At 43.0% G+C, this 17,478-nt stretch overlaps 12 protein-coding genes across 12 annotated transcripts; all 12 read left to right on the top strand.

Moving 5' to 3' along the window:
* Positions 1 to 258: 258 nt before the first annotated feature.
* On the top strand, positions 259 to 1,377 carry LSM04_006451 (uncharacterized protein; the record flags this gene model as incomplete). Its single annotated transcript, XM_067331470.1, has 1 exon — positions 259 to 1,377. One exon carries the CDS (start codon positions 259 to 261, stop codon positions 1,375 to 1,377), a length of 1,119 nt encoding a protein of 372 aa, XP_067193148.1.
* Positions 1,378 to 1,722: 345 nt separating this feature from the next.
* On the top strand, positions 1,723 to 2,436 carry LSM04_008964 (Proteasome alpha-subunit; the record flags this gene model as incomplete). Its single annotated transcript, XM_067331469.1, has 1 exon — positions 1,723 to 2,436. The coding sequence occupies one exon, from the start codon at positions 1,723 to 1,725 to the stop codon at positions 2,434 to 2,436; it is 714 nt and encodes a 237-aa protein (XP_067193206.1).
* A 936-nt stretch (positions 2,437 to 3,372) lies between these two features.
* LSM04_008268 (uncharacterized protein) lies at positions 3,373 to 3,915 on the top strand (the record flags this gene model as incomplete). Its single annotated transcript, XM_067331468.1, has 1 exon — positions 3,373 to 3,915. The coding sequence occupies one exon, from the start codon at positions 3,373 to 3,375 to the stop codon at positions 3,913 to 3,915; it is 543 nt and encodes a 180-aa protein (XP_067193178.1).
* Positions 3,916 to 4,406: 491 nt separating this feature from the next.
* Positions 4,407 to 6,032, top strand: LSM04_006791 (uncharacterized protein; the record flags this gene model as incomplete). The annotated part of the gene is made up of 1 exon (XM_067331467.1): positions 4,407 to 6,032. The coding sequence occupies one exon, from the start codon at positions 4,407 to 4,409 to the stop codon at positions 6,030 to 6,032; it is 1,626 nt and encodes a 541-aa protein (XP_067193154.1).
* Positions 6,033 to 6,280: 248 nt separating this feature from the next.
* Positions 6,281 to 7,285, top strand: LSM04_008913 (SET domain; the record flags this gene model as incomplete). The annotated part of the gene is made up of 1 exon (XM_067331466.1): positions 6,281 to 7,285. One exon carries the CDS (start codon positions 6,281 to 6,283, stop codon positions 7,283 to 7,285), a length of 1,005 nt encoding a protein of 334 aa, XP_067193204.1.
* A 684-nt stretch (positions 7,286 to 7,969) lies between these two features.
* LSM04_000079 (Torus domain) lies at positions 7,970 to 8,704 on the top strand (the record flags this gene model as incomplete). The annotated part of the gene is made up of 1 exon (XM_067331464.1): positions 7,970 to 8,704. One exon carries the CDS (start codon positions 7,970 to 7,972, stop codon positions 8,702 to 8,704), a length of 735 nt encoding a protein of 244 aa, XP_067192992.1.
* Positions 8,705 to 9,819: 1,115 nt separating this feature from the next.
* On the top strand, positions 9,820 to 10,683 carry LSM04_004968 (uncharacterized protein; the record flags this gene model as incomplete). Its single annotated transcript, XM_067331463.1, has 1 exon — positions 9,820 to 10,683. The coding sequence occupies one exon, from the start codon at positions 9,820 to 9,822 to the stop codon at positions 10,681 to 10,683; it is 864 nt and encodes a 287-aa protein (XP_067193104.1).
* Positions 10,684 to 11,159: 476 nt separating this feature from the next.
* LSM04_000592 (WW domain) lies at positions 11,160 to 11,552 on the top strand (the record flags this gene model as incomplete). The annotated part of the gene is made up of 1 exon (XM_067331462.1): positions 11,160 to 11,552. One exon carries the CDS (start codon positions 11,160 to 11,162, stop codon positions 11,550 to 11,552), a length of 393 nt encoding a protein of 130 aa, XP_067193005.1.
* A 422-nt stretch (positions 11,553 to 11,974) lies between these two features.
* On the top strand, positions 11,975 to 13,858 carry LSM04_004358 (uncharacterized protein; the record flags this gene model as incomplete). Its single annotated transcript, XM_067331461.1, has 1 exon — positions 11,975 to 13,858. The coding sequence occupies one exon, from the start codon at positions 11,975 to 11,977 to the stop codon at positions 13,856 to 13,858; it is 1,884 nt and encodes a 627-aa protein (XP_067193082.1).
* Positions 13,859 to 14,095: 237 nt separating this feature from the next.
* On the top strand, positions 14,096 to 14,590 carry LSM04_004574 (uncharacterized protein; the record flags this gene model as incomplete). Its single annotated transcript, XM_067331460.1, has 1 exon — positions 14,096 to 14,590. One exon carries the CDS (start codon positions 14,096 to 14,098, stop codon positions 14,588 to 14,590), a length of 495 nt encoding a protein of 164 aa, XP_067193088.1.
* A 153-nt stretch (positions 14,591 to 14,743) lies between these two features.
* On the top strand, positions 14,744 to 16,864 carry LSM04_005173 (zinc finger protein; the record flags this gene model as incomplete). The annotated part of the gene is made up of 1 exon (XM_067331459.1): positions 14,744 to 16,864. One exon carries the CDS (start codon positions 14,744 to 14,746, stop codon positions 16,862 to 16,864), a length of 2,121 nt encoding a protein of 706 aa, XP_067193109.1.
* A 240-nt stretch (positions 16,865 to 17,104) lies between these two features.
* On the top strand, positions 17,105 to 17,362 carry LSM04_007556 (uncharacterized protein; the record flags this gene model as incomplete). The annotated part of the gene is made up of 1 exon (XM_067331458.1): positions 17,105 to 17,362. The coding sequence occupies one exon, from the start codon at positions 17,105 to 17,107 to the stop codon at positions 17,360 to 17,362; it is 258 nt and encodes an 85-aa protein (XP_067193161.1).
* Positions 17,363 to 17,478: the final 116 nt, after the last annotated feature.

Here is a 17,478-nt window from a genome sequence, read left to right as displayed (position 1 = left end):
TTCATTTTTTTTTTTTGCTTTTTATTTTTGCTGAGCGGGTGAGGTGGTGTCGATATTTCCTCCTTTATTTATTTATATTATTATTAATAATTTTAATTATTTTTAGTTTTAGTTTTGGTATTTTTCTTTCACGGTAAATATTCTCCGTATCCTTTTTTTTTCTTCTTCTTCTTTTCCCTAGCTCCTGACTTACTTCGCGCTTTTCTTCTTTTCTCTCCTTTTTTGGAAGAGGGAGGTGCGGGTGAGACGGTTTAGCGGATGTCTGATCGACGTCAACCACGTGTGCTAGGCGCACAACGAACAGTCGCTGATGCGCTTGGCGAGCATATTGTGAATGACAAGCAGATTCATGTGCTTATCAAGCGAGTTGTGGCAGGTACGGTGGACGAAAGCATTACGCTAGAGCAGTTGGAACGTGTGGTTGCGTACTATGCAAACCACAATAGTGAGTACACGAGACCTGGTGAGGATGATATACAAATTCTTATAGGGGAGATATTGAATAATAGTATTCGCTCTGTCATGATTTTTGATGATTTTTCCCAGTCATTTTCTGATCTAGAGATGTATTCCATTTCTGTGGCGATGCAATACAATTTATCACTGGAGGCCTTGACGATCAATGGGGTTAATGTGAGTGATGAGACGGTATCGATGATTTGCGAAGCGCTCATCAACTCCCGTGTGAGTTTCATTGATTTCTCGAATACCCCTTTAGAAGATGAGGCGGGCCGTTCGCTGGCTGCGTTAGCGCACGTGAACCCATACGTGCGTACGGTAGTGCTAGATGACACCCTCATTGCGGAGACGGTGCTGGATGAGATTGATGTGGCGTGCCAGTTTAACCAGAGCAACTGGGAGGCGGAGAGCGCAGAGAGGGACGGCGGGGGAACTCCGGTGGGAATGGCGGGAGTTCTCGGCGAGGCGGCGGCGGCCCGGCGGCGGCATCGACTGCAGCACGTCATTCGCACCCGCCACGCCGGCACGCGTTTCTGCGCCGCCCACATCCTCGGCTGCTGCCCGGCCGCCGCGTACTGCCCGGACTCGCACGCCCCCGCCACCGCCGGCGCCCCGGACGCCAACGCCAATCTGCATGAGCGTCTCAACGATCTCTTCGCTCCCGGCGGCCGCTGGCGTGAGCGTCTCCCGCCACCCCCGCGCGCTGGTGCCTCATGGAGAGATCCAGACGAGCAGGACGAACACCCCATTCGTCTCAATTGGGGACGCCGACGTGGGGCCAATACACAGGCAGACGCTCGCGGTGCCCCCAGTACGCACAGGGATAGTCACTGGCGTGCCGTGGCTTCATCGCATGTGATGGGTGCCTCGATTGTCCTGGCCTTTGCGGTGGCATTCCTTGCGTGGTGGAGGAGGTGAAGAAGAGAAAAGGGAAAACAGAAGAAGAATAACAGACAACAGCAGAGGCGAGAGAAAAAAAACGTCAAGGAGGAAGAGAAATGCTATTGGGAAAGGGGCGGGTCTACTACTCCTCCTTACTTTTCTGTAAACCCTGAAGAATATATATATATATATATATATATATATGTATGTATATTTATATATGGTTGTCATTTTTATGTATTTATCAAAATCCTTTCTTTCTTTTGTTTTTTTTTCCTTCTTTTTTTTGGTTGGGGGTGGGAGAATCACTAGAGATAATTTTGTTGTATTGCTATTGGCAACTCACACAGAAAAGAAAAATCATTTAAACACTGACAAAAAATGGCTGGGTCCGGGCACGACCAGTCTACTGATATATTCTCCGCCGATGGTCGAGTGTTTCAGGTGGAATATGCTTGTAAAGCTGTTGATAATAGCAGTACCGCTGTTGCTGCCTGTTGCATGGATGGTGTCGTGGTTGCAGTGGAAAAGATTCTCACCAGCCGAATGCTGGAGGAGCGATCAAATGATCGTATTCATACTGTAGATCGTCAGGCTGGTATATGTATCTGTGGAATGATTCCGGACGGCCGTGCTGTTGTAGCACGGGCTCGCGCTGAAGCAGAAAACAGCCGTGACGTGTTTGCTGTACCTATTCTTGGCTCTGTACTCGCTTCCAGAATCGGGGAATTTATGCACGTCTACACTACACACTACGCATTTCGTCCATTTGGTTGCGCTGCCATCATTGCATCATACGCCGATGATGGTCCTCAACTTTTTGTATCGGACCCGAGTGGAACAGTGGCTGGCTATTACGGTATAGCATTGGGGAAGGGCAAAACTGTGGCAAAGACTGAGCTGGAAAAGATGGATTTTTCAACATTGACCTGTGAAGAGGCAGTGGTAAAGCTTGCCAACATTCTCCATGATGTGCACGATAAATCTAAGGATAAGTTGTACGAATTGGAGGTTGCGTGGGTGTGCGACAAATCCGATCGCGTGTTTCAGCATGTTCCAAATGATATGATACCAAAACCTCAAGCAACGCAATAGTCTCTGCCAGGAGAAAAATCAGCAAAAAAAAAGAAGAAACAAAAAAAAAAAGTGAGAAAAGAGAAAATAAAAGGGTTAGAAGCGAAAAAAAGAAAAAAAAAGAAAGGAAAGGGAGAGGCAGAGGCAGAGCAGTGTACAAAAAGGAGAGCTTCACTATTTACTGTCCTTGTTTTTATAGGCTATTTCTCTCTTTGTTTTCCATTTTTTTTTTTATTGCCCCGTACCTCTCCTCTGTTGCGGAGGAAGCGATGATGTTTTGATTACTGGAGGAAATTTCTTTCCTTATGCTTGGTGAGCAAAAATGAAATACTACTAAGCTTTGAAATCATATAGTAGTGGAAATTTCCCGACCTCTTCCCTCTTCTGTTTTCCCTTTCCTTCTTTATTATTAATTTAGGTACAGAAGGACCGTATGAATTACATACAAAGAGAGCATAGATAAACGGAGAGCCGTTACAAATGTTATGCAGGAAAGGGATCATCACTTTTCGAGTTGCTCGAAAAGTAATATTTAAGAGAATGTAGTAAAGGGTGTATTGCATTTTCTTTTTTTCTTCGTTTGTAGTTTGATAGTTCCCATCATCAGTGCAACGTTCAGTGATATTTGTTTTTTTTTTGCTTTCTCTCTCTCTCTCTCTGTGTCTATGCATGGGTGAGTGGTGAGGGAAGATTTGTTTTCCGTGACTCATCTGGAGGAATGTACGCCATTTCATGTCGTCCTTACTTCTTCTTTCTACCACTACTACTACTGTTGCTGCTGGTAAGGATTACTCCTTTTATTTCTAAATACTTTCCTTATTATCCTTTGCTTTCTTTCTTTTCTTTGTGTATTTTTTTTTCTACTTTCATGTTTTGACTAAGAGCAAAAAAAAAAAAAAGCAGAGGTGGTGTGACTTGTACCACCAGCTTCTTAGTAGTAGGTGCTGTGGCAGTCACATGGTTCTGCGTCGTGTACCAATCCGCTTTGGGGTACATCGTGTTGGATACACGCACCCCAGCACCCTCCCTGTGCCTTGTGCGCAGCGGTGGGATTTGCGGCTAGCGCGGGCTCGTATATTTCAGGAGTATATTGAGGAAAAAGCCCCTGGTGCGTGGCAGTTGGAGGATGAGAGATCAATGTCACCAGAGTTTAAAACATTTACGGGTTATTCTATGAGAGAAATGCGTCCTGGCTATGGACAAAATTTGCCAGACTTTATTATGAAGAAGCGATTGCCAAATAACACACATTACGAGCTTTTCGCCCGTCGTGATATTCCCAATGAGGATAATGCCATGTACGGAAAATACCTCTACGATATGACTGTCCATGGAACCTCGCTACCATCAACTTACAGAATGCATAAAGATATCAATAAAGCACAACGTAACGACAGAAAACTCTCTGGAAACCGGTTCAAGGTATTATGCTCTTCTGGGGCGAAGAATCCACCATCTCAGTGGGAACCGATTCCAGATGCAACAGAGGAGGAGGAGTAGTAGGAAAGGTGCTTTTCTTTCTGTTTTTTTTTGTCCCTGTTCTATTACTATTACTACTACTACTAATACTACTACTACTATTACTACTACTACTACTACTACTACTACTACTACTACTACTAATAGATCCACTTTATGCTTTTTTTTTGTCATTGCGGCTAATGAGTGGGTAAGTGAATGAGTGTAGTAGAACGCAGAAGTTTTGCAGTATGCATTATCTGTTTGTGCTTGTCTATGCGTGAGTAAAATTGCTTGCGGCATGGATAATATAAGGGGGTCCTGGTGGCCCTTTGTGAAAAGCTACACGGTCAAACGTAAAAGATTTATCTCATTCGCTTCACTCTTCTTTTTTTCTTTTCTTTAATAATTTTGTCTTTTCTTTTCCCCTCTTCTTCCCTTGTTCAAGTTTTTCCTGTACTCAACTCAACCCCGGCACTTTGGTTGCTCCTGCGTTGCGTCCTCAGCGTGCAAGAAAGTATAGGTGGAATCGCATGGCTTCGATTGATGATTGGAGGAAAGAGTGCATTGCGGAGGATCATGTGCAGCGTCAGTACTTCGCTAGAAATGCCTTACAGCGAAACTTTCGTGGGGATGTACAGCGACGAGTGACATCATCGTCATCGTCTAACGGTACGGCGGTGATTGATTGCTGCTGGGCCAAAGGACACCACACAGGTGGGCTCTTATCCACCGTTTCATCTGCCCTTTCCCCGTGTCTTTTCTGTGCTCTTTCCGGTGACAGTGTCTGCATTCTGAACACATCGAATTTTGTGAAGACGTATCTGTTTGAGAGTGATACAGAGCGACGGAGTCGAAAATCCGATCAAACGTCGAAAAAGGAAACTTCAAATCAACAAGAATCCTATCGTGATCGACTAACAGCCATCGATTGTTTTCTACTCCCTCGTGCTGGGGCACGGGGTGGAGTAGCACCATCATCGACAGTAGTCGCGGGAGGACGAGGAACGGCCTCAGCGACGGAGGAGTCCTCAGTAATTGTGTGCGCTGTGGCAGAGGGATGGCTCTGCACATTCGACGTCGACGCCGATACTCCCACGCATGCGCGCTCCGTTAGTGTGAAAGTGGGAACTGTGCATAAAGCCGTTGAGTTGCCATCTAATGATGTGCTTCCGTCAAAGGGAACATGGGAACGAATGTGGATTCGCTTTAGTGCAAAAGGCTCACGTATTGTTGTGGTGGTCACATGCAAGGCACCATGTGGACGCAGTAACACATCGTTTGGTAATTCAAATGGGGAGGGGGAATATATTCAGCATGTGGCTCGTTTTTGCGTTCTTAAGCGCAAGGAAGGTGGTGCTTTAGATGCGTACGTTGTAGAGAAACCATGGACTCATGTGCTTGCTGCCAGTGAGAGAAACTCTGCGGAGTTATTGCATGTTGTCTGGTGGGATGATGATGAGAGCATGATGCTTACCGTTTGGTCAGATGGTACTGTGTCACTTATCACTTTGGAGCTAAAAACCATTCGATATACCTCGGTGTTTTATAGCGCTATGGAGCAAGCACCTGGTCGTGTTACAGCGGCGACAGCTGTTGCCCCAATTACTCAGAACAGTGTAAATGGGGGACGAAGTGGTACACCACCACAGTCAGGTCTTTTGGCATTAGTGGTAGATGGAAATATTGTGATGGTGTTCACTGTATATGAGTTGCTGGTCTCACATGAGCACGCTACAGATAACAGTGAGGATGCACCATTGAAAGCTGCAAAAACGGAATTGAGTGAAAATAAGATTAGGAGAAAAGCTCTCAGATTGCGACCAGCGCATCAAACATACTGCAGTGAGGATATTCTCGTTCAGGATCTTGCTCTTTTTGATAATTTCATTCCTTATACCTTAGCTGTACTACTGGAGAGTGGCGCACTGCTTGCATTTGACACGGTTACTATGGAGCTTCTTTACCATCGCCCACTCCAACGTTTGTTTCCTGCAGTGGGAGGAAAGACGAGACAACAGGCCCAGGAGAAGCGTGATGACACAGCTAAAGTGGAAAATCAGTGTCAATGCAAAAATTACTTTCTTAGACCAAGGGAGAGGCCCATGGCTATGTGCGTTATGGAGCACAACACCGTTGTTGTGTTACGCCCGCCTTAAAGAAAAAAAAAAAAGGATACATTAATATGCTGTTGAATTCACAAGGTAATACCATATATCCTGCACGAGGTTTGGTTTGTCAGACTGTTGCAGTTTTTTCCCTCTTTTTTGTGAGTCTCTGTTTTTTTTTTTTGTTCTCTGAAGGGTATTTTCCTTATTCTTTTTTTTTTTCTTCTTTCGTTATCGAACACTTATGTATATATGAAATTTGATTGAATTTATAGAGGACTGTCTACTCTGGATTTAGGATGCGCTTCTTGGTGCAGCACCATTTTGTGCTTCGCACATCAGTGGCGAGTGTTCATAATACCACTTTTAGGCGAATGACTACCTCTTTAGCAGTTAAAAGAGCAATGATAAGATCAACGACAGTGACAGGTGCTCGATACTTTGCTCGTGTCTCATCCATTCAAGGCACTATCGATCCCCCTAAAGATGGTTTCGTGACTGAAGACGTAAAAATTGACATGAATGCCAATCTTGGTGGCGCCTACGCACGTGGTGTTTTCGCGCGTCGTGAAATTGGTTATGGGCGGGAGATTATGAATATTCCCGCTTTTGTGATGTACATTGGTGATAACAATGAACAAGCGCTGCGGGATCAGGTGATGATTCTTACAAAGGAAGTTTTTACAAGACTTGTTCTAGGTTCACCAGAGGAGCGAAAGTACATTAAACATCGTGTTGTGACGCTAATGTCTGGTGGTTTCTCATACTTTACGCGTGAGAAGGACGTTTTTGAGTTTGCAGAAGAAGTTCGAGCGCCTGGACCGGAAGGTGCTCTTAAGAATGGTGCAAACTTCCTACTTAGTGGTGAGTTTTCCTCATATGATCTGCAAAAATTGCCACTTATTATTGAATTTAATCGATACGACGTTGAATACAATGGACGACGAGGCATTTGTCTGTTCCCAGAGGCACAATACTTTAATCATCAGTGTGACCCAAATGTGGAGGTGACAATCACGTACAATAGTGTAAAGGGAGTCTTTTTCCTGAGCGCTCGGACGGTTCGTCCCGTGCGTGAAGGTGAAGAGTTATTTATAAATTACATGCCAGGAAATACATTACCTATTTCAAGACTAGCGTTGGCTATGAAAAAACGATGGGGATTTGAGTGTACGTGCGTTAAATGCAAAAGTCGCGGTATTGGTGCCGTGACGATGTTATTTGTTGTTGTAATGGTCCCTATGACAGCATACCTGCGCTCGATTAACGTGCGCCGTACACAAGAAAAACAACGTGGTATTTGAGTCATCGACCTGAAAGGTGATTTTTATTTTATTTTAGAGGTGTAGATGTAGCTGCATCATCCTTCAGCAATATGGAAAAAAGGTGTGGGAGCTGGGGTGATCGTCTCCTTTTTGCCTTTTTAAACATTTTTTTACTCATTATGAATGGGTACTTTGGCTTGTTACTGCTGTAATATTACCTGGTGTATTTCTTTTCTGAATTATTTTTTCGTGTTCTTCAATACTACTTTTCTCCTCCTGTTTTTATCTCTACTTATATATTTTTCTTTTTGTACAGTTCGCTAGTAAAGTGACGGGGACACTCCTTTTCTTGTTGTCCCATTGGAATACAACGAAAAAGGAAGAGTCATATTGGAAAGGAAGAAGGAGCGAAAGAGAAAGAACAAAGAAAAAAGAAAGAAAGGAGAGTTCCCCCTCAAAATAAAGAAAGGGTAAGAAAAAAGGAAAGGTAACCCTCTGCCTTTCCTACCAAGGAAAACAATACCAAAAAAAAAATAAGTTATAAAAAAATAAAAATAAAAAATAATATATATATATATATATAGGAGGGGAGAGAGAGATAGAAGGAAAAAGAAGGTTAAACAAAACAAAACAAAAATACCTGAGACACAAATACGTATTTGCCTTACTGGATTTTTTCTTTCGTGGTGTTTCAGAAATAGTAAGGGAATAAGTGAGCGAGAGATGCTCTCGAAGGATCCTGGTCTGTGGAACTCCGGCGTACTTGGAAGCTCCACATCGACGGCGGGCGGCAGCAATCCAAACAGTCGCACTGCCGCGGGATTAGGAACTCCCTCCGCGACGGTCACCAGTGCGAGCAACGCTAGTTACGCCTTCTTGGCCTCCGCCACCTCCTCGGTGCTGCTGCAGGGCACCACGAACGGCATCAGCAACAACCCAACAGCCGCCCTCATGCCGGCCACCGTCAGCCACGACCGCTCACAGGAGCTGTGCAAGTATTTTCTCAACGGCGGCTGTCTGCGCGGGGCGCAGTGTCAGTATCTGCACGAGCTGCCAGACGAGCGACACCTCGACGTGAACGGATATGGATACATTCTCAACCCCAACGTGCACAACGCACAAAAAACACTTCCTCTAGCAGTGAACAACAACGCAACGGGTGCTGTTCAGGTGAACGGTGGAGCCCCGACCTCATCGCCGCTGATGCTAGGCCTCAATGCGGGCAGTGGTAGGCAGTCGCACAGTGCGAAGAGCAAAACACAGACATCTCTCTTGGTGGGTGTACCAGCACACTTGCCATTTCAGTTGTCTAACTCCAACGTAAAGGTACGTCCACCAAAGTACCGTCCGCCAGAGCCATTCTTAGAGTACAACTTGCCGCCAACTCTAGCTCTGCCGTTTAACACGCCGTCGAAAGATGTGGCACTCCAACTGACTCGTACAATGCTTCAGGATTGATCTGTAAATAGGAAATACAATGAGAGAAAAGGGGGAAAGAAAAAAGAAGATGAAGCAAAGAAAAAAGAAGAAAAAACAGCAGCAACAACAACAAAAAAAAATAACAAGAGTGAAGTAAGTATGGCGTTGTAGACACGACGGTAGAAATGTTCGGAGATATCCTACTCCTTTCTCGTCGTTGCTCTTATTTGGTGTTTTCCTCCGCCTCGAGGCAGGAGAGAACATTAAAAATGAGGAAATGTGAGATGGAAGTACAAGAAAGAAAATAAAACTGAAAGAAAGGGAAATATATATATATATATATATATATATATATATATATATATATATATAAGCAACCAGTGCTGAGGACGTACCCGTTCCTCAAACTTTCTGAAGGTGATATTAAAGAAGCAGAATATTGTTACGAGGCTAGGTGAATTGCGCCACAAGATAGCCAGTTTTTTGCTCACGTATTTACGTGTGTTTCTGTGTGTGTGTGTGTGTGTGTGTGTTACCAAATGTATATGCGTATGTGTTCTTGTGTCTGATTCCGTTCTATCCGACAACAAGTTCTACACAAAACCACACAGCAGCGTAGTTGTGATTAGAAAGCTGAAAGAAAAAAAAGCAACGAATTTAGTGGGCGATTACCGGCCGTCTCCCCCTCCCTTCCCCCCTTCCGAAAACAATAGCAACAAAATCAATAACAAGAAAAAAAAAAGAGAGCGAGGTAGGAATAGCGGCGTCTGCAATTAAAAAAAAGTTCAAAGTAAACAAACAAACAAACAAAAAGACACAATACAGGTGCCGCTCACAGTATATATTATATATATAATATGTTCCCATTTCTTTTTTTCCATTTTCTCGCTTTCCTTCTCCCACCTTTATTAGAGGCGTATTTTATTTTTCTCCCTCAATACTACGTGTTTTCTTTTCATTACTTTTATCTTGTTTTTTTTATTTATTTTTGTTTTGAAGAGATGAAGATTATGTGCTTGCAGATGCAGTTACACAGCCAATATCTCTCTATACTGGCTTCATTACGAAGTTTACTTTCTTGCGATGTATATATATTTTATATGCCAATTTACTTTTCTTATTTTTCACTGTTTCTTCTCTTTGATGTAGTAATAATGAAAGAAAATAGTCAAGATGCGGCAATGCCGACTATATATGATACCAATGAGTCCTTTACAGATGATTGTTACGATGAATTGGATTTGAGGTATTGGATAAATTCCACACGACGTTTCTGTGTACCCACCGTGATGCATGTAGAGACTACGGATGGCAGATCGAATCGCTCGTTGCGTTCCCCATTGGTGGTAAGAAGCGGTGAAGCACCGCAATCTGTTTCACCTGCTGGTTGTAGTGATGAGTCCTTGGCAATATGGGGCAATACTCCTTTGCCACCGATTCACTCACAGTCTCTTGATGTTTTTGATATCACCCAACCCCCTACGCCAGAATCACGCAGGATAGTCCGAGTGAAACTTGGCCAAAGGTGGCGCGCCCATGCCAACGGTGCCATCAGACGCTACGCCGTGGAGTCCAAAGTTGGGAATAGTTGTAGCAGTCCAAACGTGGAACGTCAACACTTCTACCGAACAGTGGATGAAATCGCCTCTCGCCTCGCAGAAGAGAGGGAAGAACGCCGGTTGCCACATATTGAATGTGCACCGCCGCCCGTCGTCCCTCGGCAGTTTGTTCTTCGAGCGACCAACGTGGATCCGCGTGTGTTGGCTGGCGAGCTGCATATGCCACAACAACGCAGTGTAGTAGGACCGGTGGAGTTGCAGATGCGAACGGCATTATTCGAAAATACACTTGGCGCCGTGCGGCCATACGCGTCAGATAGCAGGCGGCGGCGACGGACGCGGCACATTCCACCTGCAATGCCTGCCTCAGCACTAACACGTGACCCAATGGAAGTATTTGTGGAAATGATGCGATATCAGCGACCGGGACTTGGTGTCTGTTCCTTTGATGTACATTAAATGTGATAAACCTGTTATATATATATATATATATATATATATTTGATTCTTTTCTTGTTTGGCCCCTATGTGTAACTACCCTTCTCTTCTACACTTTGCATTCGGAAGCAGTAAAATATGAGGTTATCGGTTTATGGATGTTTTCTTTTATTTTTTCTTTTCCACCATTATATTTGTCTATGCCTTTTGTATGGGTGAATATTAATACCTTTCGATATTTCTGTCACTCCTGTTATGATCATCATATTCCCTATATTAACTGTTAAGAAAGCCACGCCTCGTTAATATTAAGGAAAACGTCTGCCACATTAAAACATAAGTTTTAAGATCAAGGAAAAAAAAAAAAAAACACAGACCATTAAAAAAAAAGAAAGGGAAAATAATTTTGTTCTGGTATTTTTCTACGTTAACAATAACAAAAAAAGAGAGAGAAATTAAGAGAGAGAGAGTTCATCTATATTTAAATCCATAAGGCCATGCAGACGTACTTTGCGGTAAATCAGCCTGTTCTCCCCTCCGGTTGGCAGATGGCCTATACCGCGACTGGTCAGCCCTATTACATGGACCATAACACAAAGACCACTCACTGGAACCCCCCAGAGACGGTCAGCTATCCTTTCGGAGGCTACTACAATCCCGTGATAGTAGCTGGTGCCGGCCGTGGCGGTCGTGGACGCGGCGGTCGTGGTGGCATTGACCAGGGAAAGCGTAAAACGAAGATGTGCATGTTTTGGGAGAGCAGAGGTACATGCAACTGGGGTGAACGGTGTGCCTTTGCCCATGGAAAAGGGGAGCTTCGTTCTACACCCAGCGGCGGAAGTTCACAGCCCCAACAACCTTCACGCGAGGAAGAGTCACCTACGGCGTAGTTTGCGTTCGTAGTATGATTTTTAGCGGAGTAGAAATCCCGTGAGGCAAAAAAGGAAAGTAAAAGGAAATTGCTTAAGAAACAAAGAAAAAACACCACCACCGCCACCAACAACAACAACAAAAAAGGACTCTACGCCCCTTCTCTCATGAAAGAAATCGAGAATGAAAATGTGAGAAGGATATGGAAACTGTTCTCCGAAATATCTTTCTTTTTGCCTTTCTGTGTGTTTCTCTCTATAACTTTTTTTTGTGTAATTATTTCTCTAAATAATATTCTTGTGCTACTAACCACGCTGTGATTTCTTCTTGTTGTGCCCCTCTCTCTTTTTTTTTTCCTTCGCATTCACGTCAATGAGTAGAGAAGAGGCGCAATAGTAAAAGCATAGAAAAGGAACAAAACAAAAACAAAATAAAGGAACACATGGACCTGACGTTTGGCGTGTTCAATAATGCTTCTAGAGACAGTTCAAATTCGTTTCCTGAGGTCCCTTTCTCTTATCATAATCAACGAACAGATGCTCTTGCACTGCTTCCTTCGGGTGAGGCGGTGGTGTTTGTAAGAAAGGGAAATGTGACGTATCTGAGTGGGGAGTGGCGTCGTGAACAAGCACTGCAGACGGAGAGCTTTTATAGTTTGGGTATTACAAATTTGGGACCATATGTCTTAAGTATTGCAGAAGGTGTGCGGCTCTTCTATGTACCTTCTACTAGCCCATTGACTCTTATGCAATGGGCTTCTTTACTTCGCAATGATGAGGGTATTGCCGCTAATAATTCAAACTCCTATGCGAAGAGTTTGATTTATGCCACTCATAAGGAAATGAAGATAATTGAAGAACGATGTTGTTTGCATCCCTTTCACTACATAGTTTGTAGTGATTTTGGGTTTAATTTTGCTAGTTACGCAGAGCTTTTTTGTTATAACAGAGATACTCTTATTGCTATTATAGTAACAAATGATAGCCAACTGGTGTGGATCCCATTTGACATCAGTTCCACTTTATCAGATCGTGTATTTGTGGCTCCACGATTTGAATACGTTACGCGTAGTCTCCCTATATACAAGGTCTCTTTGAATTGGGGAATGGATGAACCCAAACCAATTAACTGTTTTTTTTACCGTTTGGTTCGTCCATCTGTCGTTCGTTTGTTGCTTATTTTTGATGCAGCCTACTTTAAGATTCTGGAGTTCGAGATAAGTGTTGATTTGAATTGTGATCCATTGGAACGACAGTGTTCCCCACTACGTGAGGCGTCATGGTCATTTGACCTTGTTCCACTCTCAGCTCATTCTTTCGAAGGTTCCTATATTGATGATTCTTTTTCCAGAATAGGAAAAGTAGTGGTGGTTGGTGGGAATAAGGCAAAACAGCTAGTCAAAAGTCTGGATAGTTTTTTTATATATGTTTGCCTAAGTATGGATGAGCACTTTGTGGCAATGACAGCTGATTTCGATAGATTAGTGGCAGTGTTTGATTTTGACGCTTCTCTGCTAGAGACACCGTCTTGGAATAAAAGTCCACTTAGTCTGCGGTATGTGGTGCAGGTTCCCGAGGGTTATTTTTGTTGTGGTGTGCAACCTTACGGACCTTCCATGTTTGTAGTTTTGGTAAATAGTCGTAGTTGGGCGTTTCTTCTAGTCATGGATGGTGCAAATCCCAAAGTAACCTTTAAAGTTTTAGAAGTAGGAAGATGCTTAATTAAAGGCCTTCGTGTCGATAACGTTAGAGAGTTGGCAGTGATTGCCGTTGACGAGAGTCTGCTTTTTGAAAGCGGTGGTGTGAGACGACTTCAATTACCACCCAAGTTAAGTCCAATGAAGTCGCTACGCACTCTGTGTTGTAATTGGATTAGGAGAGCTGCGAGCGATCAGCTTAACGTATTTCTATTAAAGAGCTCGTTAACCTCTTCCCCTTCTTCTCATTCTCACTCTCATTCTCATTCTCGTTCTTCTTCCTCTTCATTCTCTTTGGATGGCACCCCTATTAGTTGTAGCGGACATCGAATATTAAAGCGGTTTCCATCATACTTTGAGCGACGCTGTCCTTTTGGGCATATAGTGGGTCCTTCATATCGACTAGTTGCATCGATGATGGATAATCCTCTATCAGAAGATTGGAATGTTGTTTTCTCAGGTGAGAAAACGTCTGAAACGAGCCTGGTGAGGTCCTCTAAGGAAGATTGTTTATCTCCTTCGTGGATATGTAGTGGATGCTCACGCTCTTTCTTTGTTATTTCTCCATTTATTCCTCCAGTAACTTGTGAAAAGTGTTCTTCGGTCTTCTGCGGTGAATGCTTCTCATGATTTGTTCTGGGAAAGGAGTGTTTGGGGCAGATAAGAAGTGTTCTTGCTCCTTTTCTTTGTTTTTCTTGCGCCTTGTTTTTTTTTTTTGGTCGCATTGCTGTGGCAAAAAAGTGATAAAAACCCCTTGTCGTGGGATGTCCTCTACATTTTCTTTTCTGTTTTTTTTTTGTTCTTTGCTCTTTGCTATCCGCTGCTTTTTTTTATTTTTATTTTCTTTTAATTTAACGACAGTTACTCATGTCTACTCGGGTGGGCGAGTGCACCGGTGGTTATGATGTGAATGGGAGGACAAATACAGCACGTGACAATTCTGATGATTTGATTTCATCTTTTTTAATGGCAACAAGAGATGACTGGCACTCCTGGGAGCAAACAAATCTACTGCCTTGTTACACGGAGAATCTTATCGTGGATGTGATTATCAAGTATAGACTAAAGATGATGTTTCTAGAGGCGAGACTGGAGTACTACCGACGCTGCGGCCACAAAACAACGTATTCAAATGCGATGCTTTCAACAAAAGACTCAGAAAAAAAGATACGACGTACCGTACGACAGCAGACAGAAGCTGCAATAGAGCGTTTGGCTGATGTTGCTGTTCACTGTTGGGTAGAAGAGGATATACACAGAGAGATTGATGCATTATCTATCGATACGTTAACGACAATGGGAGGAAGCATGATGCGAAGTATTGTGCGGGAACTCATTGCGGAAAGCTTCTGTGCCGGATGACAAGTTATACGTAATATGTGAGCCGTATTTTTGTTTTCTTTTTCCCTTTCTTTCTTTTTATTTTCTTTCCGTATCTTTTTCTATATTTGTACTCACCTGTGTCTTTTTCTGTTTCTTCTTTTTTTTTTCCTTTTCGTCTCCAGGTTTTAGTGAATGAAACTATCCAGTTTTATTTCTTTCCCTAATATGCGGTTGCCACTAATATTGCTGCTGCTTCTTCTTTGCCATACCGCTGATATTGGTGATGCTGCTTTGCAGCCAGCTGTTGCACTTTTCGATAGTGAGCATACTCAGATTATGTCTGCCACAGAGTTGCGTGACATTGACTTTGGTTTACGGAGCAGCATAGGTAATGGGAAGCGGCCGGCGAAGGTTTTTGCTCTTCAGACAACTATTGGCGTTTCTGGAAACATGAAAACTGTAGCTGATACAAGAGGAGCAAGAGATTTGTATTTGATTCCCTACTGTTCCCTTCACAGTAACACGGCATCCACTGGGAATATCAATTCATGTTCACTCGATGATTATGAAGGGTACGTTTTGTTGCGTTTTCGTGGTGGATGGGAAGGAGTGTTTGCGGCATCACTATGGCGGGACTCAACTATGCATCCAAATGTCGTAAATGCTGTTCATTTCTTTAAAGCCATCGCCAATGACAGTACCTTAACCTTCCCATTTGATCTTGAACGATCGAGTGCCAGTTCGAAGATTTCCACAGCTCTTTCCCGTCGGTATGAACTCTCTGAGAATTGTGGTGATTTCACTGATGAATGCTTTCAAGGTCGCTACATGACGTATACAACGAGTTTTAAGGAAATACCATTGGATCGATTCACTGGGAGAATGATATTTCATGTTGGCGTGGAAGGGGGTTGGAATGGTCCATGGACTTTACGCCTACAAAGCACTATGCTTCATGACTCTTCTACGTATGTGGACATTGTTATGGTTCTGGTTAACAAAAATGGACCTCTCAAATGGTATTTATGGCTGAGTTCAACTTTCTTGGGAAACGTGTTAATGGTGGCTTTCTGCTTAATGTGGGTAGTGGGTTTCATAGTGGGAGTTAAGGAATTGGGAATGCGAAATTCGGTATTTGTTCCACTGAACGAACGCAATGTTACTGTTCTATACGAAGATATCAATGATGATGAAAATCAGTGCATCTTTCTTTACCGTATTATGCTGGCAACGCAAGAAATTTTTATTAAAATTCTTAAGCAGTTATTTTTGCTGCAATGCACAATTTGGAATCGTCTTCAGTGTTGTTCTACATGGCGTTGGCGGCGACGCCGGTGGATGCAGAATTTTGTACAATCAAACACTGATGATGTACTGGTGGAAAATGCAAACAATGAAACTGGTTCACGTGAAATGGAAATGGAAAGTGTGGCTGTGAACCCTAGTAGTATGAGTAATAGTAGTGGCCAGAATAACAACAATAATAACGACCAGATACCTACTGAGGAGGGAACACAACAAAAGGAAGATAGAGGGGAGGGGAGAAATGACAATGACGATTACAATGACGATGATGATGATGACAGTGAACTCCTATGCCGTATATGCCAATGTTCAAAGCCTGTGGAAGAGTTATTTGCGCCTTGTTCTTGTGATGGTTCTTCCAAGTATGTCCATAGAAGTTGTTTGGAAAAGTGGCGTGCCATGACTTCGAATGAGGAGCATAAAGTGGTTTGCGCAGAGTGTAAAACACCCTATGTTTTGATGTTAGAAAGGGTTCCAGTATCACCTGATGAATTTCTTCATAGTCCAATATGTGTACCAGCATGTCGTGCGTTCGCTTCTCGTGTCGCGATATTGCTTCTATTTGTGCTTCAATTATGGGTTGGTGGTTACTATTTGAAATTTTGTATGTATATTGTTACTGGGTTTGATGATGGAGTTATATGGTCCGCTGCGCACCTCTATCATTGGATTCTGGGACTGTACTATATAGTTGCATTCTGTCTCAATATGCATGCTCTCGAGTATGTTTTGCGCGATTTTTCGGAATCTTGGCAGCAGATGCTAATTCTCATTTTATCTCTAGGCGTTATTGAGATTCCTCTCAGCTACTTAGGACAAATAGTATTATCATGGATGCTAAATAGGACATGGTCATTTGAGGTGTCCTACGGAGTAGGCATCGTTGTCACGGCTATCTTATATGTTGAGGTGCTTCCCCACTTGTACGAGCATTTACAATCTCTTTTAAAAATACGTGTGGTAGTTGCTCCTCGTGCAGAGAGTGCTCGAAATAGAGAGATTCTCTAAGATAAAAGGTTAAATAAGTATATACATATATATATATATATTATATGTTATTTACATGTATATACGTATGATTACTTTCTCATTTTTGATATGCATTTGACACAAAATTTTACCATGGATAAGGTTGTATGAATTATTTTTATTTATTTATTCTTATACCTTCTCTTTGAACTATTTCTATATTTTTTTTTCTTCTGTTTTTTTGGGTGTTTTAGAAAGGGGGAACAGACATCAGAGGTAATGCTCCGGCGTAGCGCAATTTCGTTGTATTCCAGCATCGCGTCACCGATTGGAAAGGGACGCGTTGTTCCATTAAAGTTTGACAGCCTCAAGCCTGTTTACGTGCCCAAGACCTTCGTGACGCAGTTCTTTGTTTTGGGACTGTGGACTATCAGCAACATGGTACCTAACTTTGTTTTCGCCTTTCTGATTATTGCTGGTGCGCACGGAGGACTCACGGGTGCCTGGCCTCCGGATCCTCACTCACTTCACCCTTAAGAAAACTCTATAGTAGGAAAAAAGGGCGAAGAGAAGTTTGTTTTGTTTTTCTCGGGGGGTATTACATGGAAACACATAAATGTGTTTATATTTGTGAAAAAAGGAAAAGTAGAGGA

This window comes from Trypanosoma melophagium, assembly GCF_022059095.1.
Source record: "Trypanosoma melophagium isolate St. Kilda chromosome Unknown ctg18segment0, whole genome shotgun sequence".
Lineage (NCBI taxonomy): Eukaryota > Euglenozoa > Kinetoplastea > Trypanosomatida > Trypanosomatidae > Trypanosoma > Trypanosoma melophagium.
The sequence above is the reverse complement of the archived record's forward strand: the minus strand, read 5'-3'. Positions and strand labels throughout refer to the sequence as shown.